The sequence below is a fragment of the Haliotis rubra genome, unplaced genomic scaffold, assembly GCF_003918875.1.
Source record: "Haliotis rubra isolate DU_JTF1 unplaced genomic scaffold, ASM391887v1 Scf115, whole genome shotgun sequence".
NCBI classification, from domain to species: Eukaryota; Metazoa; Mollusca; class Gastropoda; order Lepetellida; family Haliotidae; genus Haliotis; species Haliotis rubra.
In genome coordinates this window covers 1600629-1627229 of record NW_025765059.1, presented here as the reverse complement: position 1 = coordinate 1627229, position 26601 = coordinate 1600629, and the positions used below count along the sequence as shown (strand labels likewise).

The 26601-nt window shown below is 41.2% G+C and overlaps 2 protein-coding genes across 2 annotated transcripts; one reads left to right on the top strand and one right to left on the bottom strand.

Annotated features, from left to right (window-relative positions):
- Window positions 1–1789: 1789 nt before the first annotated feature.
- On the top strand, window positions 1790–11957 carry LOC124254539 (15-hydroxyprostaglandin dehydrogenase [NAD(+)]-like). The gene is made up of 7 exons (XM_046688356.1): window positions 1790–1945; window positions 3238–3361; window positions 8788–8894; window positions 9115–9211; window positions 10336–10412; window positions 10903–11048; window positions 11492–11957. Exons 1-7 carry the CDS (start codon window positions 1853–1855, stop codon window positions 11610–11612), a joined length of 765 nt encoding a protein of 254 aa, XP_046544312.1. The 5' UTR covers window positions 1790–1852; the 3' UTR covers window positions 11613–11957.
- A 3856-nt stretch (window positions 11958–15813) lies between these two features.
- LOC124254752 (lim and transglutaminase domain protein ltd-1-like) lies at window positions 15814–26150 on the bottom strand. Its single transcript, XM_046688602.1, has 9 exons — window positions 26100–26150; window positions 25374–25487; window positions 24652–24878; window positions 22844–23948; window positions 19158–19317; window positions 18636–18800; window positions 17437–17723; window positions 17050–17235; window positions 15814–16071 (listed from the first exon to the last, which is right to left on the bottom strand). The coding sequence occupies exons 1-9, from the start codon at window positions 26148–26150 to the stop codon at window positions 15997–15999; spliced, it is 2370 nt and encodes a 789-aa protein (XP_046544558.1). The 3' UTR covers window positions 15814–15996.
- Window positions 26151–26601: the final 451 nt, after the last annotated feature.

The following is a 26601-nucleotide window of genomic DNA, read 5'->3' as shown; positions in this document are numbered from 1 at the left end:
TGTGTTTACAGTGTATATTTTGTATTTGATGTACCCAAGGGAGGCAACTCGATAGTGAGCATGTTTGGCCTGAAAACATCGAACATTATTTAATTACATGCCCCGGGCATAACAACATAAGACATAATCTCAGAAGTGCTGTACTTGAGGTTGATGATGTATTTTCATTAGAAACAGTTTTGGGCCCCAATATCATGTATGGGTCTGTGCAACGGGCAGTTTTAGATTTTGTTTCGTCATCTGGAAAATATTATGTCATCTAGACAGGCTCTCGAATGGCTTAGACAGATTTAGTTCTGTGGTTTTAAATCATTTTAACACTCTGTCATCTGAACCTACTGCTTTTTTATTGAATGAGTATTTCATGTTTCAGACATGGAAGTGATTACTTAAGATTTTTAATCCGTAACACAAAGCAGAGGTTATTCGACATACGTATACATCTATCCAAATTAATAGTGTTGTCGTTTCTTTTACCTTAACTAAACGATTCCTTTTGGCAATGAAATTACCTGTGATTGTTTATTAAATCAAGTCAATGTGTTGGGCACAAATAGGCCTCTTACTGGCCCACGTCGCCCTAAAACTATAAAACCAACCAACCAACCCATGTTTGGCGTACCCAAGAGAGGCAGCTCGATAGTGAGCATTTGTCACTTACCCCGATCTAAAAACCGTTTTGGGTCAGATTTTGTCATTTTGGATAGCACTAACAACAAAATGTGTCAGGGCATCCTTAACGCATATTCCTGTTATTCAGTTCGTTGCCCGGTGGTCTACAGTACTGCTAATGACGACATTGCGCAGAGTCAAATCTCAAAACGATCAAAACTGCTAGACATACAGCAGTTGAAGCTTGCAGTGTGCTTGTATGTCCTTGCTACAGCTGAACCAATGATTCTTATGGGTGTTGGGGTGTCTTCTGTCCGTAATTACTAAATGATTAACTTTGAATGTTTTGCCTGTAGGTGTCCGTTTCAATAGAGCTCACCCCTAGCCAAGTGGACAGAACGTCAGGTGGTAGGGCAGAAGGTCGGTAGGAGTCAGGATACTGTGTCTGATAGGAAGTATCCATGTCAAAATGTATCTCAGTGGGCTTACGCTGTAATACCTAGACTAACGCTCAGTCTCCCAAAACATATCATTGTGATGGAAACAAATAATTCCTTTTAAAATGGCAAGGAGCCTACTGCCTAGTGAGATGGCCGACACCTGAACCTGAAGAAATCTAGACTTGCTTCATTTAGAGCTTTAGCCATGCAGAAAGGGCTGAGCGGATGTGGAAATATCGCGGTTTAGGTGACTATCAGACCGCGAGATAGACTCTGTAAAACCTAGCAAGGAGCACCAACAGTCTGACTAGATTTACTTGAAGACGTCGTCTAACGTCTGGGTGATTCAATTCAAGACACTGCACTCTTTTTGAATAAAATACTAGTTTTTAATGTTTTCTTCAAATGTGAACAGTGGTAAGGATACATGTACATATCAGAGTTTAATAACCGTACTTTAGGCCACAATACAGCTTCATTTCAACACCTGCCTAATTATTAATGAAATAGGGTAACGTTTAGAAGCTTGCTATTGTATAGTACTAAATAGTATTGAAAACATTTCTATTTCTTGAAGGGGAAAATTCCGTCCCTATAACTTGTCCATGATGAATTATTCGGATATATAAGACGTCCCCGAGTAAACAAACTTCACATTACACTTTGCAAGTATCTTGACCTAAATATAGATTTACATAAGGTTGATAACGAGTGTACGTGTGTGGAGTTTGAGCGCCAGTACTTACGTTCAACAAGGGGACAGATTGTGGGATCAGTCATCTCTCGACCAGCAACACAAGATGAAGATCGAAGGCTCTGTTGCGTTTATCACCGGAGGGGCCATGGGGGTGGGGAAGAACGTGGCAGAAGCTCTACTGAAAGAAGGAGCTAAGGTTCGGTCAATACACTTCTCTTGCGTGATTAATACTTTCTCCGATGAAGTAAATCCTTTTGGTAAAAAATAATTTTTATTCAAAGTAAATTAGTTTTGAAAAATTAAAGTAGATTAAAGTATTGTCCACTGGTGTTGTAGAATTTTAATCAGTTTCCTCCAGTTAAGGCACTTTGTTAAAACTTTATTATAGTTAATATTTTTAATGATGCAGGCATAGTTCATTTCATCATTACATTGGATTTGAAATAACCGACACCTCGATCTACATATGCTTCGTACGAGACAAAGATCGACGTTATCATGTGATCGTATTATTCAACTACTACTTTGTAGTGTTTGCACCACGGTGTGTGTTTATGGAGACAATCAAGACGTTTACGTTGAATTGTGATCATCACATTCACATAGGCTAAGGCATATATTTATAATTATAATAGCCTTGAAATTGGCCCAGTGGTCTTAACGATGCTGGTTCCCTTCGTGGTGCCAGATTTAGAATTTGAATTCTTGGGCTGTATTAAACACAGTGTGCAGTAAGCTTTTAAAAACTACGTGAGAATGACCTTTGAAACAGCTTTCCACACTATTTCAAATGTATCTGAAATGATACAGAATAATGCTGATGATGGTTGTGCTGGTGTTGATCCAGGAATCACAATGAATATGACGAACATGACCCATAACGAACACCTAGGATTCGGACTAATCTAGCTGGGGTAACTGGTGCATTGAAAGTCCCGTGTCCTCTGTAGATCTTCTAATACAGTGAGACTTACACGTACAAACTGTCACAGGAATTAGAGCCTGTTATCGATAGTTTATACTTCTGAGGGAACCATGACAATTTCCTCACAGCATCCCAATACATGTATAGTTTTGATTCCCAACAAACTGTCGCGAAGTATTAAACATAATTGTTAGACACTGTAATAGTAAAAGTTGTAAACAAGTAAATACTCGAAGAAAAGGACATCAGGAAGTAAAAAGACAATTTCATCGATATTTTCAGCTCGAGTTTATTTGTGTGGCAGGGAAGTGAATGTAACAAAACTTCAAACACACGCTACGGGTGTGGGATATTGCCCGAAGGAGCATTTATTAGTCGATAATTCACCCTGAAACATTTATAGACATAATGATACATTAATAGTACATATAATGCAATCATCAATATTGCAATAGTTCATACTAGTAGTTATAAACAGACATAACATATGATACTTTTTATGACAGGTGTGCACATATTAAATTCACGGATTTCTTATACAACATGTAACTACCGTCAAACAGGTGGCGTTAGCGGACATTGCCGCAGAGCAAGGGGAGGCAACTGCGAGTGACTTCAGAAAGGCGTATGGAGAAGACAGGGCCTTTTTTGTCAAATGTGACGTTGGTGACGAACAGTCTTTTAAGGGTACGTATCGTGTTTAACTGCACCTAAAGTAAGGGATATCGTATAGTCACAGGCTCAGTTAAATGTATACTCAGCAGCAAAAACAACAACGTCAGTACGAATTCAAAATTAGATAGGAACTGTAATCAAATCATTACAGAAATTGACATAATAAGCGGATCAAAAACATTTTTTGTGTACAATATTTTGACACATCAATGAATAACTCCAAGACACAATTCCAAGACGTGAACGTTTGCAGTCCATTCAGACTCTTCACTTCAGTATCTAGTGTGACCACCACGAGCGGCAATAACTGCAGCACAGCGTCTATGCATTGAGTGCACCAATCGATTGATGAAGCCCATTGGCACCTTGAACCAAACGCTGAGAAAGGCCTGGCGCAATAAATCGGCTGTATTCGGCCTTGGTATGACATTATTCAGTCTCTTCTGAATTTCATCCCATAGATGTTCAACTGGGTTTAAGTCAGGACTAAGGGCTGGCCACTGCATAATGTTGACACCGTTCTGCTGTAGGAAGTCCCGTGTAGCTCTGGCAGTATGGGCCCGGGCGTTATCATGCTGGAAAATGTTGTTACGGTGACGTGCGAAATGTGGTATGACGTAGGGTCTGAGAGCTTGGCCGATGTAGCGCACCGCTGTGATGCCGCTTCCTCTCCCTGGACCAAGGTTCTGGAACACCACAGGACCCACTCTCTGGTTCAGGCCTATTCCACCCCATACCATGATGTTTGCACCACCCCATGAGTCTCTTTCCATAACACATTGGTCTGAGTAACGCTGGCCACGTCGTCGCCATATTCTTGTTCTGCCATCTGCAGTTGATACGCATAACCGACTCTCATCGTGAACAGAACAGTTCTCCATTGCCTGTATCGCCAGTTTTGGTGTTGTAGGGCACACTGTAGACATTCACGCCGATGACGAGGGGTGAGGATAGGTCCACGGTAAGGTCTACGGCAATGGAGGTTTCCGCTGTTAAGACGTCGGCGTACTGTATCAGTACAGATTGGTCTTCCATGTGTTCCCACTGTCTGTCGTGCTGTTTCGGGTGCCTGCATGAAAGGATTTTGTACATGCTGTCGCACAACATGGCGGTCTTGTCGTCTTGTGGCCACCATTGGTCTGCCAGTACGGGGGCGATCATTTGTGGTGTTGGTGGCCCGGAAACCTTGCTGCAGCTTGTAGATGGTCCGAACGTTGACCTGGAAGTGATTGGCAACGGCTTGTGCAGTGTGGCCAGCTTCAAGTCTTCCTAGCGCCTGGTTCCTCTGAGCTGTCGTGAGTCGCGGGATCCTGCTGACGTTGTAATGTGAATGTTTCAACCAGGTTTGGGGGTGCATTTTATAGGGCTGGTCCTTGTGAACAGCACGTTCAGCATGAGTTGCATGTAAAAAAACATGGAGAACACCGTACCATCTCCGAGATGAGGTTGCCTTTTTTGTGACCATTTCCTGGGTTCCATTCTGAGTTTGGGAAGGAATGTCTTTGCTCAGGTAAAGTTGGAGATGTTGTCAAAAATATACAATCAAAACATTAAATGAGTTTACAGTTATCCGTTTCTGCGAAGGAAAATTCCAAACTGACGTTTCTTTTGCTGCTTAATATATGATACACCTCAATGTTAGCCATAGCTACATATCTTTATGTAATGAGATAGTAAGGGCTTACATAATTACCTTTCCTTGTGTGACGTCGTTCTCAAATTTTCTGTAAATGACAGTTCATTCCAGCATGGTAAATACCCTGGAACCCGTGAAGACCCGGGTTACAAATGGTCTTCAGCAACCCATAATGGTCGTAAAAGGTTGACTCGGGTAAAGCCCGTCATCATCTCCCAATCGCGTAGATCCATGCACGTGCATGACGCTGGATTTTCTTGTCCAGACTCGATTATTTAGCCGGACAATTGCTTCGTGCGGCGTTAAACATAAATACATGCATATACTCTGGGTTCATTTGCAAGCATAACTGGACACAACGCTCAAGTGAGCGAGATATGAAATGTGGTGAAAGAGGAGAGCTCGAACTTAGTTATCTTTGTTCAGCCTTCCTACCCAACAATAACAATGATTAAGGACGCCTTCTGATAATGTATGTATCGAAGACCATATTTGGAATGGAAAATGGTTATAAAACCATCTCCAGAGCGTGTGAGTATCATCTGGACCTGCACCTCTCCGGGCGTTCGTCTCACTGGACACGCCAATGTGTAAATGGTATAATATTCAAAGCAACTTCAAAACCCACCACTCACTGTACTGCATTATTGGGATGAATACGGTCAAGCTGAAGACGATATCTGATCACCTTCCCTATGAAGTCCCCGGGCTGCTATAGAGGGCAAAGGTGGACCTTTGACCGACATACGGTAACCCAGACGGCCGGCTAGGTCATACACTGCTTGCAACTTGTGGGTCATCACTAGGTTTACTTGCACCCAAGGGCTTCGTTGCATTCGGTTTCATTTATACTACCCATCAAAAGTTTAGACTATGTAAATGTAGCCACTTACTTAAGTCATCTGTTCTAAGCTAGATTTTGTAAAATATTCCATACTGTTAAGAAGCCTCTGTTTACACCTGAACTGATGTATTGTAAAACAAATTCATAACGTTGAAAAGATTATTGTCATGAGCTCAATGAATGATGAAACTCAGTGACAATTGGCGAATTCTTAACAAAACTTTACACCAAAACGCAGCTGTTCACATACACGATATTTGCACATGCTTTTCAGCAATTTGATGGATGATCCTCGTGCAATTCGTCTGCACACGGTTTGCAGTTGGTTCCCCCAAATTAGTGGAGAAATTCATCTTCGATGTAACCATATATATACACATAACATATAGTGAATGCTTTCAGTGAGTCTAAACTTTTGATGGGTAGTATATTTGACCTATCTCCCAACAAAAGGCTATCACAGTCTTTATCACGGTGTTTATTTTGATAGAATAGGGCTGCACCGTTGAGGGTTGTGGTCGGCGTGACGAAATTTTAAGCTGTAGTTAAATAAGTCAATACTCACACATATTTTGACATCACGAGAGTATGAATATACAGGGCATAGCTTTTTACATAATCAGAGTACTGTGTACGGTTCCGAAGCAGATACGGACGAACACATGCACATACATGCCAAGTGGTCAATACAATATACAGGGCATAGCCTTTACATAATCAGAGTACTTTGTACGGTTCAAAAGCAGATACGGACGAACACATGCACATACATGCCAAGTGGTCAATACAATATACAGGGCATAGCTTTTACATAATCAGAGTACTTTGTACGGTTCAAAAGCAGATACGGACGAACACATGACATGCCAAGTTGTCAATACAATATACAGGGCATAGCTTTTACATAATCAGAGTACTGTGTACGGTTAAGAAGCAGATACGTACGAACACATGCACATACATGCCAAATGGTCACTTGATTAAAGCCAACATAGGGAAATATATCGAATATCATCTTTGGTCGCTGATGGGTCAAAGTCCTCAGCATGTCAGCTCATTAAACAAAGTACGTGTCGTGTGACTACCCCTGTAGAAAGACCGTCCCCGATTGTACCTCAGTAATGAATACCTCTGAAAAGAATACACTGGCTGCTGGAATACTGCTCAATTTCAAGGACAATTGATTATGGGAAAGTTGTAGTCGCCCTTCTTCACATACAGTCTTGTGGATAGATTGCTGTCACTCTAAATCTTTATGCACTCATTTACCCCCGATTAGCTCGGCAAGCATAGAAACTCCTTACATAACCAACCCGTAGGAACTAGATCAGTATAGAAATTCGAAATATAACCCGTCACCTGTCCTTCATCCCCGGCAATCAAAACAAGCAGATTTAAAACAGAAACCGATAAATGCTTTGTTGAGTTTGGATTTGAATATATTCTGACAAATATTATATCACAGACATGTTACAAGTGTATAATGGTTATTTAATACCTGCGTTATTGGAGGGAATGCGGTAAAGCCAAGCATATTATCTGATTTGTGTGGGAGCATCATACGACAAATCTCGGGGCTGATAACAAGGCCAACTCTAGACCGATAATACGTAAGTGGCGAGATGTCTCGTCACGTTGAGGGTCACGCGTCACATGTTCTGGCATACTTACTAAATTGCACTATTCTGGTTACTAAAACACATGCACGAGAAGCTGAGTGGTTTCTCACTCACTCAATACCTTAAAATAAAGTGATTTCATAATCAATAAAAAGTAACTATATTTTGCATAGTATATTATTTGCTGTGTGTTCATCGTGTTTCTTGAGTGAGTGAGTAAAAATTATTTCACACTCAGTTTGAGTTTCGAAAACACTCACATACACTGACTCTCATTCTGCCAGTGTTGACGAACATTCAATAATCTTATGTTACCCCCGATGTTTGACACACATTCTGCCAGTGTTGACGGACATTCAATAATCTTCTGTTACTCCTTTGTTTGACACATTCTGCCTGTGTTGACAGACATTCAATAATCTTCTGTTACCCTCGATGTTTGACACACATTTTGTCAGTGTTGACGAACATTCAATAATCTTCTGTTACCTCGATGTTTGACACACATTTTGTCAGTGTTGACGGACATTAAATAATATTCTGTTACTCCGATGTTTGACACATTCTGCCTGTGTTGGCAGACATTCTATAATCTTCTGTTACTCCGATCGCGATGTTTGACACACACATTCTGTCAGTGTTGACAGACATTCAATAATCTTCACCGCCGCCATATAGTTGGAATATTGCTGAGTGCGGCGTAAAACTAAACGCACTCACTCATTCAATAATCTTCTGTTACCCCGATGTTTGATACATATTCTGTTAGCGTTGACGGAAATTCAATAATCTTCTGTTACCCCGATGTTTGACACACATTTTGTCAGTGTTGACGGACATTAAATTATCTTCTGTTACTCCGATGTATGACACACATTCTGCCTGTGTTGACGGAAATTCAGTAATCTTCTGTTACCCCGATGCTTGACACACATTCGGCTAGTGTTGACGGACATTTGATAATCTTCTGCTACCTCGATGTTTGGCACACATTTTGCCAGTGTTAAAGGACATTCAGCAATCTTCTGTTACCCCCGATGATGGGAACGCTATCCCAGCTGTCTGAGGCGCAGTTTGATGTGCAGAGTTGTCTCCCTTGGGTACGTCAAAAAACCATATGATTCTGGCTCCGAACGATTAGGTGTCCTGCTTCGTGAGCACCATTCCCGGTGGTGTGTTTCACCATTGAAGTGGTAATTTGATGGACACCAGTATTACTTCTGATTGTAACTGGACTGTTTTCCAGAGCGGTGTCTAAACTGAACTAAATGTACCATTAAGTCAAAATGAATTTGGATATCAATAAAAAGATGAAGTGAACGATTTGTTCTGAATGCAGATGCCTTTGCTAGCGCCGTGTCGAAATATGGCAACATAGATCTTATGCTGAACAACGCTGGCTTGGTGAACGAGAAGAGATGGCAGATGATGTGCTCGGTCAATATTGTAAGGCTTACTGTATTTTTATTTTTCATGTTGCTAGCGAGTGTAACTTGTGTAAGTCTAGATATAATTTTCATAATAACTCTCAAGATATAGTTCTTTTTTTCACTTTTTCAGTACAATTTGTAATAGTTTTCAGGATGTTTTATGGTATCTGTATTTTGTATCTGTGAATGTCGTCTGTATGTTGTATTATATCTGCATGTATTGTTTTGTTCTCCAGAGCGGGGTGGTGAATGGAACCCAGCTAGCCGTGGAGCACATGCGCAAAGACAAGAGGGGTCGCGGTGGCGTCATCATCAACACCGCCTCCATGGTCGGTAAGGAAACAACAGCTACACGGGGATCTAGTTGAACGTTCACCTGACGATGTCTATTCAGTCGGATAATATACTCCCGTATATACTCCATGCTGAAAGTGAACTATTGAAATAATTACGGACGTTTCAGGTTCAAAATTGTGTATGTCTCCCAAAAGCCAGTCTGAGTGTCTCGTAGTTAAACGTGTATTGTGTTAACGAACACGCTATAATATTCTGACCATACTCATGGTATCGCAGTTTCACCCACTGGATGTCATGGCAACATCAAGTCTGACATCCTCCTGAGGCAGGGGAGTGAACTCGACTGAAGAAGTCCAGTTTCAACCCTTGTGTAATGGAGGCTGGGATTTTCTAAGTTTCAGTTTGGTTAGCCTGAGGACTGACTGACTGACTGAGTTTGGTTTTACGCCGCTTTTAGCAATATTCCAGCAACATCACGGCGGGGGACACCAGAAATGGGCTTCACACATTGTGCCCATGTGGGGATTCGAACCCGGGTCTTCGGCGTGACTAGCCAACGCTTTAACCATTATTAGCCTGAGGAGACTATGCAGAGAAGAATTAAATATTTAACAAAATCAACACGGTTCGAACACAGGTGCGAATACCGTGAAGACCTCTGTCGATTGCAATATTTGCAAAACATATGTACCTCCGAGAGTCAGACAAGGCTGGAATTTCGTGGCTAGCTCTTTCGTAACTGTGACGAGTTATGTCCCTTCCACGCTCCGTCCCTCCTATTGACAAATCGGATCCCGCACACCATGCCACGTGCATTTGATTTCAATCATGGTGAACTGATCTTTAATCCCACTAGTTTACAGTACACATGTCTTGCAAATCTTCCAATCGAGCGACATTTGCACAGCAGCCATAAAGCCCAAAAAGGGAAGGGTAGAAATGGACTTCCACAGCCAGTTTAACTCCCTCACCACGGGACGGTGCCAGACTGAAAGCTTCTCCAATTGCCGTTATAGTTCATGTCCAGAATACGCCTTTCGTGTGGACAGCAAAAGGTTGTCATGTGATTTTATTTTGATTGAGTTACAGTAATTTTGAAACATAGCACGACGTTACAGTATATAGCATGTACTTGTACAATAACACATGATGCATTCCAGGCCTTGTCACCAGGTTCGTGTTTCCAGTCTACGTGGCCTCTAAACATGCTGTGGTCGGCTTCACCAGCAGTTGGGCGGTAGGTTATGAAGTAGTGCAGTATATTGTTTATTAACGAGTTGCAAGGATTTGTACATGTAAAATTTATATAAAATAAATGCATAATATACAGTGTTTCCAGACATTTTCAAATACGAGCATTTGTACATGGTATAAATACACAGCACAATTGCAGAACTGTAGACTGAGAGATAGGGAGTGTGTGTAATCCCAAATATGACATATGTTACGTCTTGTATGCGTTAAAATAGTAACAATTTCTCTGTAAATAATTGCGTATGGACCAGATAATCCAGTGATTGATATCACGGGTATCGATCTATGCAAATGGGATACGATGACATGTATTAAGGCCACTTGATCGCCTTAATCGCCCTCTGTAGGGGTTGCTGGAGACAACAATCCCTACCCTGATCTTCATGGGTAAACGAGGAGTTGAGCAAGGACACAATAGTTCTCACTAAGCATTAACATGACATTACCTTGTTTAATGTCCTTGTTTTCTTCAGAAAAACCCTTACCTCGGGGACATGGGACTCCGGTTTGGGACAGTGTGTCCCACAGCAGTAGACACAGCCTTCCAGAAGTTCAAGGACGAACAGTTACTGTATCCAGACGAGTTCAAGGAAATGCTCAAAGCTATTTCTCTTATGGGGTATGCAGAATCGTTTCGTTACGTTTAATCTCAGAACACCTCAGAATATCTAGCATCATCACTGTTCGGTATAACTGATTCATAAACGTGTGCTTATAACATCGTCGGAATCGTACAATGAATTCCTCTTTCTAGATATTTACAATGACTGTGGAAATGTTTTATTATTGTAACATGATAACATAAATAAACATTCATATGATAACATAAAAAAATACATTCGAAAACTGACTGACAATTTATTTTTATTGTAATATGAACTAATGTTGGAGTTAGTATTTGCTGCGTGTATGCTGAAAACAGTGGATCACGTGGGCATGTTCAGACTCAGAATCATGGTTTAATGGAAGATCTGGTATGCCTGATGCAAGGGGTTCAAAGCCCAGACACTGTAGCGTAGCGTGACGCAACACTCACTTACTCACTCACTTGCGTTATTTCAGCGTAGACCAGGCAGTTGATGGCTTCATGAAAATCATCAAAGATGACGACAGCAACGGCAAAAACTTAGCAATCACCAAGGAAGGCTCAAAGTACGCCCATAACGAACTGGTCGACGGCTAGAACCGCCATTATAGATGGCTAAGTATCCTTGACACGTCACATTCGAAACGTCCGGGAGAAGGTGTGATGGTGATTGAGAGTTATCTGCCCGTGGATGCCGATGGCCGGAAGAAGAACAGCTTTTTTACTTCATTTCCAGAACTCGCATTATCAGGTAGAGAGTAAGGTCGTCTATCAACATATATAATTAGTTTTCGTATGATACAGTTACGTAATTATATTTACACACACATCTTCTTGGACTAAGAGAATAAACATAACGACAATGGATTTCGTATGCCATGAAACAAATAGCGCAAGTAAGATGTGAAAATGCTGTAGAATAAACAAAATGTCATATTTGGATGTCATGTTGTGTATTTTGTCATCGTAATATTAATTACTGGATGTTATCATGAACTAGTCTACTGAGTGAGATTGTTGTACCATCGCTTCCGAAATGTTAATAATAACATGGAAAAACATGTATTTTGAGTAAAAGTAAATATTCTCGCCCATGGGCGAGATTTTTTAATATCGCTCTAAATTAGGCGAATTAAGTCAAAATGAGTTGAATTCTGTTTCATGATACCCATAAGTATACACTCATTCACTTACAACCTCCAAAGCATGCGAAAACATGTATTTTGAGTAAAAGTAAATATTCTCGCCCATGAATTTTTAATATCGTTCTAAATTAGTCGACTTAAGTCAAAATGAGTTGAAATTTGTGTCATGATGCTTATAAACATACACTCATTCATTTACAACCTCCAAAACATGAATTCTGATCGAAATTAAACATTCTCGCCCATGGGCGAGCGTGTTTAAATTTAAAGTTTTCGGAAAAAAAAATTCATCCTTGGTATATATTCATAACAACTGCATGTTTAATTTGGTCAAATCCCTTGTCAGAAAGTGCCCACAGTGCGGAGAGTTTCTCGACTCTTCTGAGTCCAGAATTAATTGTGCGTGTTATATGCATTCTGAGATATTTACCCTTTGATGAAACCCACAACCACTACTGAGATGCTCAAATCATCGTTGAACTGGTTCCTGGCATGCCTAAGGGATGCAACTCTGTACAATGAATCAATTCTTATGAGGATCCTGTCACTTCATCAAAATATCTGAATACAATGAATACATTTTTATTTTAAATTATTTTGGTCCAGTATGCCTGCTTATATTTATAATAGTTCAACTTCAGTTAATGTACCGCACGCAAACAGACCCTATTCCCGGTCCAAGTCGACCTTGAACTATACCACCACCGCAACCCCCGCCCCGGTTCATATAAGGCTGGGACAATGTGGTTCCTCTGGTGCACACTTTCAGATTCTGTGGTGCACACTTTCCATACAGCTGACGCGATTTTAGTAAGCTATGTACACAGAGTTGGTCACCTAGTATCAAATCACATTTTATCCACAAAGAAGTTGACTACGATAAATAGCAAAGGTCAGTGCCTAGAGAGTCAGTCTGTACAACCACCCCTCGACGCAGATTTTCACGAGATTGGGCATAAACGGTAAAGAGTGGTGAACATCAGGGTATGACTGGATCGCTGAAATCAATTGAGCATTAAAAACGGTAATGACACACTGGTCTATCTACGTCCATGTTGGAGCATGGGGATTAAAATCACCATTGAGATTAGATCGCTTCGTGAAAATGGGAAGAGCATAAAATCCTAGTATGTCCTGCTCAACCGGTAGCAAACACCACTCACTAAAAGCAAATGTTATCCGAATCTTAACATCACGACCAACACAGAAAATAGATAACGCATATCTTCCAACATTAGAATCACATGTACATGCTTCTATATATGACGTAGAAAATATAACATTATTCACATTAAATTCTAATCAACATTGTTTGGGTGTGCCAGTGAATTGATGTAGAGATGTATGGAAGAGTGTTGCAGTGAACGTTTAGGTATTGTCTTGAGTTTGTTAAATGAGTATATTGCATTGCAGTTTATGCCAGACTTAATACATGAGTGACTGTGGGGTCAGAACCCGCGTCATCGCTTTGTAAGATGGGAACTTGGTACAGCACAAACGCGTATGAGTATATCATGAAGAGATTGTTGATGGTTTGTACTGCGGAATTGCGACCTACAAATATGTTCCAAGCTCCCGTAAAATCTGTTGTGAAAATGGAGCTGTAAAATGTATCTGTCATGGTTTCTTCTTCACACATTATTACATCAATCTGTTTCCTGCCAACCCGCTTCCTGCTCATGTCTAAGCAGCAAAATGTACAATACAGATGTATGTCAATGACGTTCAAAGACCTTTTGTATGCATGCCATACTTTGCGATATACACGATGTCATGTCATGTTCAACATCTTGTGTTTTATCAAACTCCCCCAAATACTTTTTTCTCCCCCCTCCCCATGATTTTCCGTCCAATCAACATTTTACTGATAATGTCTTATACCTTATGTTAATGGCGGTTTGCGATCTAAGTTATGTTTTGTTTGTTTGTTGTTTAACGCGACTCTCTACAATATTTCAACTGTACGGCGGCGGTCTGTAAATAATCGAGCCTGGAACAGACAATCCAGTGATTAACATCATCAGCATCGATCTACGCAACTGGCAAACGATGAGATGTGTCAACCAAGGCAGCGAATCTGACCATCCGATCACGTTAGTCGCCTCTAACCCAAACATGGGTTGCTGACGGCCAATTCTAGCCCTGATCTTCATGGGTCGATCTGAGTAACAGCGAGTTGTGTACGAGTTGCACCCATTAGTTGCAATCCATGGCGAAATGTGATTTGCTACAGAAGGCATGGTACATGGTGCCCGGGTACGATATGACACCTTAGCCAGGACGTCACGTCCTCTGTCGTCTTTCTCTTTTAACGTTATGGAGCATATATAGATCTAGTAGACGTATCTAATAGCCAGTTTCTTTATGTGCTTACATATCCGAGTAGATGTATATTTGACCATGTGTGGTATTCTTCTGATTAAGAAAGCACATTGCATCAGATATATTTATAAATTATAATTTCATAGGAATCTTACAATCGCCCCGATTATGTGTTTTGGCTTGGACCAGACAAATCAGGGGACGATATTATGAACACTTTACGATGACACGCGATTAGTGAGTGAGTGACTTTGGATTTACGCAGCTTTTAGCAATATTCCAACAATATCAAGGCGGGGGACACCAGAAATGGGCTTCACTCATTGTACCCATGTGAGGAATCAAACCCGGGTCTTCAGCGTGACGAACGAACACTTTAACCACTAGGCTACCCCACCACCACCAAAGGTTGCATTGAACAGTATTCCAGTTATATAATTACAGAGTAATCGACCCTTTATGTTAACCGGTTATTTAGTGCGGTCAGATCACGCCCTGTCTCATCCAGTGAAACCCCGTTAACCCGAAACCTGTTATTCCGGACATCACGGGGGAATTACTTTCAGGGAGGTCGTCGTGTGTACGTTTAGGACGCTACTGCCAAACATTTATAAGCTCTTGAGTAATAATTATGAAAGTTACCTCAGCTGATTTCACTGAGAATGATTTCGTTCGTACAGAGGCCATTACTCGAAGCCAACTATTCGTGGAATAGCAGATCATATCCGGTTGATTGTATATTGAGTTTCAACAGAGAACACAAATCACGTCAAATTGTGCATATATTTTACCAACAAAACATAAGTAACGAAATGTACAAATGTGAGTAAACAAGTACGACAGTTGCCAGTGAGTTAACAGTACCAATATCAGAAAAACTTTTATCAAAGACTTGTTGGGTTACAACGTACATACATAATACTTAGAGAAATATAGAAAAATATTATTCCCGCCTGAATCAGTGAACTTTACGTAATATTCTTTCAGTGAGCACCACCAAGCATGACGGGAAATGAGTCTATCCGACCTTTTAATGGTCATTTTGCATTTCAACATTCGTTCATCTCTGACAGTCCGCCGCAGTGATGCTGTGGAAAAGCATTATATGTCCAGCAGCCAAGTACAAGCATACGCATACGCATACGCATACGCATACTCTCTCTCTCTCTCTCTCTCTCTCTCTCTCTCTCTCTCTCTCTCTCTCTCTCTCTCGCTCTCTCTCTCTCTCTCTCTCTCTCTCTCTCTCTCTCTCTCTCTCTCTCTCTCTCTCTTCCTCCCCCCCCTCCCTCTCTCTCTCTCTCTGGCATACACGTCGCACATTGCAGTAACTTTTAAAGGTACTTTAAACCCCATTTCACCTCTTTCAGGTCCCCGAGGAGTATACAGCTACATACAAACTGATTTCGTGAACTGTGGTAGCCATTACATTGTGACGCTGTTCGAACCCAGCTGATGTACAGTTGCCTGCATGTTTAATATCAGTGTCGACCTAATATATTTTGTTGTTGCTTTCATCATTCGTAATCATCATAATCATCTTCATCCTCTTCCTTCGGGGGAGTCAAGGCCTCAACCACGATGTTAGAGCTCTGAAACAATTGTACGACGTCAGAAAGCCCATATAGCTCACACAACTATTTCCAATTAAACCAACATAAGACCACCAATGTCATCTCGATACTGTTGAACCTATGTCGGTTTAACTCCATCTGTAGCGCGGCGACTTAACAACACCTTCGTGTCTGTTATAAAGCAAGACGTCACTTTGAGAAGCTGGGCCCCGTTCCTCAAAGCGATCGTAGCGCTACGACAGTCGTAAGTTTAGGGTATGGAAGTTACGACCATCTTAGCGGTACGATCGCTTTGTGGAAAGGGGCCCAGGCTCTTAACCCTGCACCTCTATGACCATGATGCAGTCACCGCATACCTGACTCATATCATTCTTATGCATATGACCCGTGAAGATCCGGGTTAGAATATCGGGCTTCAGTAACCCATGCTTGTCATAAGAGGCGACTAACGGGATCGGGTGGTCAGGCTCGCTGACTTGGTTGACACATGTCTTCAGTTCCCAATTGCGCAGATCGATGCTCATGTTGTTGATCACTGGATTGTCTGGTCCAGACTCGTTCATTTACAGACCGCCGCCATATAGCTGGAACATTGCTGAGTGGGGCGTAAAACTAAACTCACTCACTCACTCTTATGCATATGAAGAGGTTTTTCTGTAGCTGTACTTTAAGAAAGTTGTATTTCATAGTCTGACAGTAATGTCTTTGTTGACACAAAATGGCAAATACTTTCTATTTTTCTATTCTCAACGATTAACAATTTTTATTTTTAAAGATTACAAGTTTGCTTTACTGCTCACCTAAATATCAATAAAATCTTGACACTAACTCAATGGAATAAATGAATTCAAGGATCGAGAAGATGTCATTTAAACATAACACTGATTTATCTTGACACACTCTGTCTTCATGTGCACTGAATTGTGGAATCCAAAAATACAAAAATGATGACAGGTAAAGCCAAACCCGTGACGATAATGTGTACGAGGTACATACCCACACGTAGAAGGCTGCTGCCCCTGCGCTGACCACTCGGACACCGTCCACGGTATATTTATCCAACAACCGCTTGGCCTGTTTGGCCCGCCAGGTACTGAGGTCACCAACGTTGAAGTTCTTGATCCGGATGATGATACCCCGTCGTCCCGGGAGACGAAGCATCGTCTGCACTCGCTGCCAGATCTGAAACAATACATACATCCTCATTTACAATGGAAAATATGTTTGGTTACACGTGCCCAATACCTATAGACCCTTCGTGCCGATTTGGTTATCGTAGTTTGAACGTATCAATTTTGTTCTTAAAAGAACGATAAGGCTGAAATGTACTTAGCTATGAGCGAGTGAGTATCGTTTTATGCAAATACGGTCAGCTTGCCGTACCTGGAGATCTGCCTTGCGCTCGCCCAGCAATATGTAGGTAGCCATGACACTCTCGTGGCTGTGCACCAAGGGGTGGTTATACCGGTGGATCTCCGACACAGTGGAAGGCTTCAGCTCAAGCACAACACTCAGGTACTTCTGAAGCCTCTTCTGCTGATACAGGTAGCGCTCTGCTCGCCTCATCACCTCGGACTTGTCCAGCTCAGAGGCAACAGGAGACCTCCGGGACCGATTCAGCAGGTGCTCGACCTCCTTCACGTCATTTTCCTTCATCGCCTTCTCTGCCGCTGTGGAAGAAACGTGCAATACTGAAGCATGACATGTCCCCGGTCACAGTCACACAGTACCGATATATGATGTAATCTTTTAATTTTCTTAACCAGTAAGGTACATGTTATTTCATAGCATGTCAAGAGTCGTCTTGTTCTGAGCATATCCATTATAAAATGTATCACTTAGTAATAATACCGAGGCAAGGTTACATGTTAACTCACTCACTCTAACTACCCATACCAAATATAATACTAGTATTCTATTGTCCTACTAAAGTGACTTTAAGAGGAGGTATGGCTTAGGGAAGACCCGGGATATTTGGTCATATATATCACTATGTCATCTGTTTCATGACATCACAATCAAATGACATCCCCATCCTTCCACTGAACCAATTCCGATATAGACACAAGACACTGGTTATCATTATTATTAACAAGCTGGAAGAATGCTATTAGATGATAAACAGAACTTCGACCTCGTGTCTTTTGACTTCAATACATAACATTTGATCGAACTCGTGTCATTATTTTTTATACTGACCTAGTTATTAACAACAACTTCCTATATTTTGCGAGTGCTACGACTCGATACATATTCACTCAAAGTCGCACTCACAAAATATATGAAGTTGTTGTCAATAATATTTTTCAGCCTTGTACTTCCCAACTTCTGAAATGCCACTCAAAGACGTCAAATGTATTATGTATCAAAACACACAAAAGCTTCTTTTTATGGGTCAGTTTGGATGTGCATCTTTCGAAAATTGAATCATATGTTATTCCCTTCTAAGTAGAAGGCGTAAATCCGTGTGCACCAAAAACATTTTGATCAGCCGTTGATTTGAAATGAGGACTGAGATGAACAACTTCAATTTGAAAAGCGATACGCCGTTCCATCAAAACATAAAACAATAAAAAGAATACCCTTTTCATAAAGTCTGACAAGAAGTTTCCTCGCCTTGATGACGTCTTCATGGTCAGAGAGGCCGTTTGCTTCACACTCAACTATGGCTTTCTCCAACTCTTCCAGATTCTTGTCGCTCATGGCTTTCTTTAAGTTGGCCAACAGCTGGTCGGGGCCCACTTGGTCTACGTTAATATAACGGGAACATTGTTGGTGAATGATGATATCATACTTAGAACAAGGCCTAGGCGACCTAAAGCCTGAAAGTTATACTTAGTCTAGTATATGTAAAACCGACATGATGAATTATTGTTCGACGGTTTCAGATGTAAAGAATAAATGTTGAAAAAATCTAGCAAGGACGGTCACTGAATATGACTGATGCCGCCTAGATATTGATCCCTGTATCGTTCTCATGTAAGCATAGTACCAGTTGCGAAGTAGCATTTCTACAAGCATCGTATCAGAGACTCAATGAAATTTCCGTCCAACTTGTATCATAGAAACACCAGGTGATTCTTACTGTAAGCAGGTAGTCTTACCATCACTTCCTTTTCTCAGTCGTTTGAGCTTCCTCTTGGCGTTGGCCAGATCGTTGTCATCATCAGACAGATTCGCCTCTTCAAACTCCTCAATTGCCTTCTCCAACTCCTCGGCATCTTCTCGCTTTAATGCCTCTTTCAGCTGTTTCCGAATTCGCTTCTGAATCGAAAGACACTTTAATGTTAAGAATGTGTGAAATGTTAAGCTCGGTTACCTGCAACGTACCAAAGAATCCAGTCAAGGTATCCGACCTACCACAGACATTCACAACCAGCAAGGTACCCAGATCCCGGTACCTGCACCAACACTACCTGCGCCAGCTGTACAGCTGACACTCCTTCCTCCTGACTTGCATCTAACATATCTAATATCATGATATCATGTGGAGCGCAGTAGTGCAGTGGTAAGGCGTCTGCCTATCACGCTGAAGGCCCGGGTTCGAATCCCGGTGGAAGCACCTAGGTTCGGGTCCCGAGGTGGGCACATTTGCGTAGTATCCTTGGACAAGATACTTAGATCCACATTGTCTCAGTTCACCCAGCTGTAAAATGGGTACCCGTGAGGATGTGCTGGCAATGTGAGTGTTAAGTTCATTGCGCCTAACAGGCAGCATGGCTGTATGCTCCCCAGGGAGTTGAAAAAGTATCGGAAAGTGCGATAGTGTTCTATGACCGGGGATAGTAATGTACTTAGCGCCGTGAGCAGGCAATGTGCCTGGATATGAGCGCCATATAAGCTGACTATTACTATTACTATTAAAATACAGACATATCGTCTGGGTTCCGGGTTAGAATATAGGTCCCCAGCAACATATGACGGTGCTAAACACATCATGTTTAATAAATGACATTGTACAGTGCTGTACTGATGGCAATTTACGACAACCAGCCACATTGCTACTCGTAATGTCACTAAGTGTTCCAGGGCCAGTCGACAGATAACACCTGCATATCTGCCTGAATAACAATCCGGAGATTAAAACAATCGATTTTATCACTTTGAATATTTTCCGATTTTATGGAACATAACCTTACAATCAACGCCACTATAGAATACAACAAATAGTCGATAATAGATATCCAATTTATAGCACTAATTCTATAACGCCAAAAAGGTGCAAGACAATTACATATTATTCACATGGAGTGTTTAAGTGTCCTCGCGCCGTGTAAGAGTTTTCTATATCTGTTAAGTGGCAGTGTTATTCGTTGAGTAACAATGCTTTAAGCGTATAAGTGGATATGTCGATAGTCAGTGAGAGGCACAGATGTGCTGTATTTAGACAGGTCTGTAAGGTACTACATGGCACTACAACCCTCCCCACTATATTCTGAACCATGGAGGTGGAAAATCTTCTGGCGTCTTTACTCTTAGGTATATAAGGGGAGATAACTCTTGCCTCTCGTCTCAAGAAGACCAGCAATTGTGTAGACATCATCCTTACCCTTGATACTCAGCCTATTTTGGAATTTACTATTGCTACAGAGAAGTAAATATACCCATTTCAGTATTTATAGTTATGATCACTGCTTTGTATCATACTGCCTTGTATTTGTACTGCCGCTCTATTTTGTACTGTCACTGGAATACTTTTGTAGTGACTTGTATTAATTAGGATTAAATAATTAGGATTAAATAGGATTATTAATTGCATCCCATCTGTTTGCTTTTCATCGGTATCACATCAACTCCTTTTACGAACTGATTGCCGGTTAATTTGCAGTTTCAACGTGGGAATCAACGCGTAGCAAATACTTACATATATTAATAAATGCGACAAAACATTTTCAGAATCGCAAGTAATCTCTTCAAACAAGATCCAGATCCCGAGTGGACGTTGTCACATTGGTGTAAGATGGGACCGCTCTGAAGTGGGTCTTGGATTTGTAATACAGATAGGGGCTGTGGGGTAGCCTAGTGGTTAAAGCGTTCGCTCGTCACGCCGAAGGCCCGGGTTCGATTCCCCATATGGGTAAAGTGTGTGAAGCCCATTTCTGGTGTCCCCCGCAGTGATATTGCTGGAATATTGCTAAAACGGCGTAAAACCATACTCAGTCAGTCAGTGTAATACAGATAAATCATATATTCAGACAATTGTATAGCACAAACATTTCGGAAATGAGAGGCCTGATATTTTAGGGAACAAGAACAAGTGTTTTACAGGATATCGTTCATCATCAGAAGACCATTTTAACGAACACTTAGAAGCTAGACGCCAATTAGACGAATGTCAAATAGTAGCTGCCTCATTAAGTTGGAGCGTGTGCCATGGCTGTTTTCAGGTCAACGATAACGGCGACACCTATTGATCTATGCTACATACATTAAAATGGCAATGATATGATTTCAATAGCCCAGATGATTGTCTGTATCGATCGATCATCTAGGTAATAGAAATACCAGCACCTACCCACTTCCAAGTAAAACGACATTGGTTTTATTAAACTATACAAACATCTCCACCACTGGTTGATGTGTGTCATTGAGGTGTGTCGTGTTAGCTAAGTGCACCAGTCTCAGTTCTATGTCTCCACATAAATGATCTGCGTTCCTCAATAGCGTATGAGGCGTTGCAATTCATTTACCCTCTCATGAAAAGTTATGTTCTCCTTTCAAACCGGCATGTGTTACCGACTTGTACCGGTGTATTGTATTGTACAGGTAGTGATATGTTCATATCAACAGTGTTGGTGTTAGTACATACAGGCTTCTACAGTACCAACCCAACATGTTTGTTGTACTAGACATAGATACATGGACAGTATACATATGTCTTGAGAACATGCGTTAGTGTGAACTATGTGAATCGATCTGGTGAGATTTAAATAACGTTATATTGCTGGATATGAAAGAATATCTACAGTATATATAAGAACAACGTGAACCAGTACTACGTACATTTACAATGTTACGCAGTTTATAACCTATAAGCGATGGTATTTGTGTCTACCAAAGTTCACAGACATACATAGATCCTTCAGCCAGTTCACTGTGGACTGTACAAGCGTTTAAAAGGTTTTACGAAGACATGTAAATGACATTTTCAAATTCGATGAAAATAAAGTGTCTGATGCAGTTTAATATGTTGACTTGCACTGTATGTTACCGTGTGTTAGGTGAACAGTTGACTTGACGTTGCATGTGTCTGTGACGGGTGTCACCGTAGGATATCGGGATGGATATATACAGTAATAGTCGGTATATAATAGTTCATAGCTATATACTGTATACACAATGCCCTTTGCTAAGTGGTTAAATGGAACGTGTAATCCCAAATATAACATATGTTAGCTATATATAAGTTGATATACAGTGCTAATAGTATCATATATCAATTATTATTCTGATTTATTTGGTAAAAAGTATCCGTTATGGAGAGCAGATGATCCCATGGGGAGATAAAGACAACTGTCGTTCCAAAGGTTACCCAATAGAACTAGACAACTGTCGTTCCAAAGGTTACCCAATAGAACTAGACAACTGTCGTTCCAAGGGTTACCCAATAGAACTAGACAACTGTCGTTCCAAAGGTTACCCAATAGAACTAGACAACTGTCGTTCCAAAGGTTACCCAATAGAACTAGACAACTGTCGTTCCAAAGGTTACCCATTAGAACTAATCTGAAGAAGAACATAAGTACATTGTTGCTATATTAACGCAATAACAGATCGAACGCACACTCACCTCGTCATCAGACCCGAAATCCCCCTTATTGTTAGTCAGGAGATAGTTGACAACATTGACCTTTCCTTTGCTGTCCTGACCATAGATCTGAAGAGCAAACTCGCCATTATCCACGTCTTCCGGTACGGTGACCTTGAACATGACCTTGTCATCTTTTGTCTCCTTCTCGACACATTCCCGTAATTTCCCAAGTTCAAGGTCATTATGGCGGAGATGCGCCTCGAGCTGTTGATCCTCACTGAGCTTAAACTGAAATTCGTTTGGTTTGTTCTTAACAGTCTCAATAATTGCCTCGGGCTCAGAAGGTGATTCTAGTCCAAAGTCTTTAGCAGTGTGTCCAAAACCGAAACCGATATCAGGAGTGATTGGGAAAAGGTTTTTGTTTTGTGACACCTCCTTGCAGTCAATCATGAATTCAACAATTGGTAACTTTGATTTTCCTCCGATATATATAACCGTTTTATATATACCAACAACATGGAAACGGTAATTAAGTTTCTTTTCTTTTTCCGTTGATTCAAATAAAACACAGCGGGGGAGTTTAACACTGTCCGGTAATGTTCCTTCAGAACGTTCTTCGTCAAAGAACAGTTCGTAAGTAATGTCAGATTTGCATTCGGCATCATGCTCGAAGGCAATTACTGTTCGACCTCCTTGAGAAACGAGAACAGACTTGTCCACACTGGTGAGAGTCATGTCAGAACTGGTAAAGTAAGGTTGCCGGAAGTACGGAACATCCATGAACTTGTCAACTGTCCAGGGCTTGACCAACAGCTGCCACTCCTGGCGGTCAGCAAGACAGAAGTACACAAACTGGTCAGGGTCTGTCAAGAACCAAAACTCTTTAATTCCAGTGACGTGTTTCCCTTTCGATGCTGCTTGTTTTTCTCGCTTTTGTTGACCTTGGTCTTCTATCTTCATCCAGCGTCCAGCATCATACCCCATAATGCCTGTGTAGGACCACAGCGCATGTACCAGCCTCCAGTCCCCGTCCACGTAGACGGCGTTCCAGTCGCTGTAGAGGTCACTGGCGTCCCTGTTGCCCACCTCATAGTTCACACTCTTCCCCTTCCCGTGGACTATCACACATGGCAAACCAGCAGCCCTGGAAACAGGATTCGTTACATTGTTCATAAAATTGTTACTTGAAAGACATTTGAATTACCAATGACTGTTGTCTCAGTATTTTTGTCTTCACATATAGTCATGGTCTAGTATTTCTTTCGAACAATATTTTAATGTTCTATAAATGTTGTCTTCATAAGATCAATATAGAATATAGAACAAATTTTATGGATAACAACTTCTTTATTTCATGAGTGGGACGTTTCGATACAGATTCTTGTACCGTTGTCAAGCAGTTGTCCTTCCTGCACAAGAATCTGTATCGAAACGTCCCACTCACGAAATAAAGAAGTTGTTATCCATTAAATGTGTTCTATATTGTACGTCTCAACTTCTAAAATGCCATTCATAAGATCAGTTTCTATTCAAAACTTCAGAAGGTGTTATATTTATGTACACTTTACTTTACACTTTGTTTTTCAAGGACACAATAGGGAAATACTACGCCCTCACTCAATTTCGCACTGTAGTTCCAAACCTTTTGCCAAGTATCAGAGCATATTGGAACCTGTTTTTCTGGAAGTCCACACTAATGTGACGATAACAAAAAAAGTACACAGTGCGCAATACAAAATATTTTTCGTCCTTGCAGTTTTCTTAACACGCAACAGCATGCGAACATGGAAAAGTGGGTTGCTCTCTACATCGACACAAAATGAAAGGATATTTGAACATTGACTTACCTGCAAAGTAAAGCGAAAAAGTCCGTGTACCATCCCTTCCCCAACTTGATGAGTTTCATGTGACCGCGGGGCGTGTTGGGGTCGGTCACGCCCTTGTAGAGTTGTCTCTCGATATTCAGGCTCCCTACAAGGTAGAAGATGGCTCGGAGTTTCTGTAGATCTGTCTTCAGATCTTTAGTCAACGTCGTCACGAGCTCTTCATAGGTTGTTTCGTCCTTGATAGTAATCTGTAACGTTCAAGTAGACTTCAGTTCATAGTTCTGAGGGATGTTCGTAAAAGTAATATAGTGGACACACACTACTTGCGAGTCTCTCCAATATAAGCCGAGGAACCTCACGATGGCAATGATAATGTTATAGTTTTAACGGCGCTTTGAACACTATTTCTATGGGACGAAAGCCCATCGTAACTCAGGGGGCTGGCTACCCACGTGGATTGACACAGCGCAGAGAGATCAAGAATCATTACTAGTACGAATCAGGGTGAGTGAGGGGAACCAATCTACAGAGTAAACTGCCAGTTGGCCATTTCTGACCTTTTACTTGGATAAGACAACTGTTTGTAGACGTGATTAAGCATGGACGCACTGCATCTACATCAGCGGGAAGATCATGTACCACAGATTACAAAGGGAAAAGAACCATTACATATTAAACTTTTATGATAGAGAATTATGACAAAACATCGACAATAGCAATAAATATATAATAATTTTGATTACTTTGGAAGCATTTTGGTCGATTTCCTTATAATCCTCCAGGACGAAAATGTCATTCTTCTTTGATTTGGGTGGTTGGGGTTTCGGGTATCCGTCCTCGGAATCTGGAACTTCGATCTGTAACAAAGTCATCAGGATCAGATGCTTAGAAAGTCCCAATGCTACACTGTCATTTCCACAGCGTAGGTTGTGAGGTTTAGTTGGTCTTAGTGTGTAGCAACAGTAACAATATATTAAGCAGACACACAGACTGGTGTTGACCGACTTGAATCCAGCGTTACAGAACTGCCACTATTTTGGCCTACTCCAATTTAAATGTAAACCCAGACGTAAGCAGACGAGTAACAGAAAGTACATACTCAAAAACTGTATATGACCAAAACATTAGAGGTGTTATCGAAACGTTTCTTGGCAGCAAAAGTTGCAGAAACACGTGACACGTGAGGTTAAAAGCAGAATTGTATCGTATACATCACCATCCAATAACTATTTTCTAGTCGTCTAATTTAAGCCGCCATGAACCATTGGCGCATACTTTCTCTCTTTCTGCCCTCAGTGTCTGTTGACACCTACTAACTTAGACTACCTACAAACCATGTATAACCTGTCAATGCAAGACGTCAAAAGGTATGTTGATTGTCAGTGTGGTCGACGTATGTAAATAGGATGACTCAAGTCCTTGAAATTATTTAATCGGACAGTATCTGATGTCTTCGTATGTGAACCTACCGCCTTTATATCCGAATCGTCCGCCACGGCGCTGCTGGATCCGCAACCCATGATGGCGGCCAACACACAACCCTCAAGCCGTTACATGGGCCCTCTGAAATACAGGTGACTGTATTAAGAGGTTACTATAAACACTCTGCGTGAATCAACAGCAGCAATTCAATAGATTCATACATGCAGCCAGCCCGCAACACAATGTCGTTTCTGTTGCCAGTGCATGTTTTACTAACGTGAACACGTTACTGCTGTGAGAACAGAAGGGGGTGCCTGTCTACCGTGTAAACAGAGCTTAAAACGGGTTGTCTTGTCATCTTAGTGCTGGATAGTATTCTAGGTAATGAAGTATATTAAAAAAGAACGCATGTTAGAATAGATTTAGACACGAATCAATGCTATCAATTGGATGTATGACTCTGATCCGGCAATTTAACTCTATACGAGGGGTTCCTTTTGGAGTGGTTCAATCTTGGTTATACAAATTTGAATATAATTTACATATATA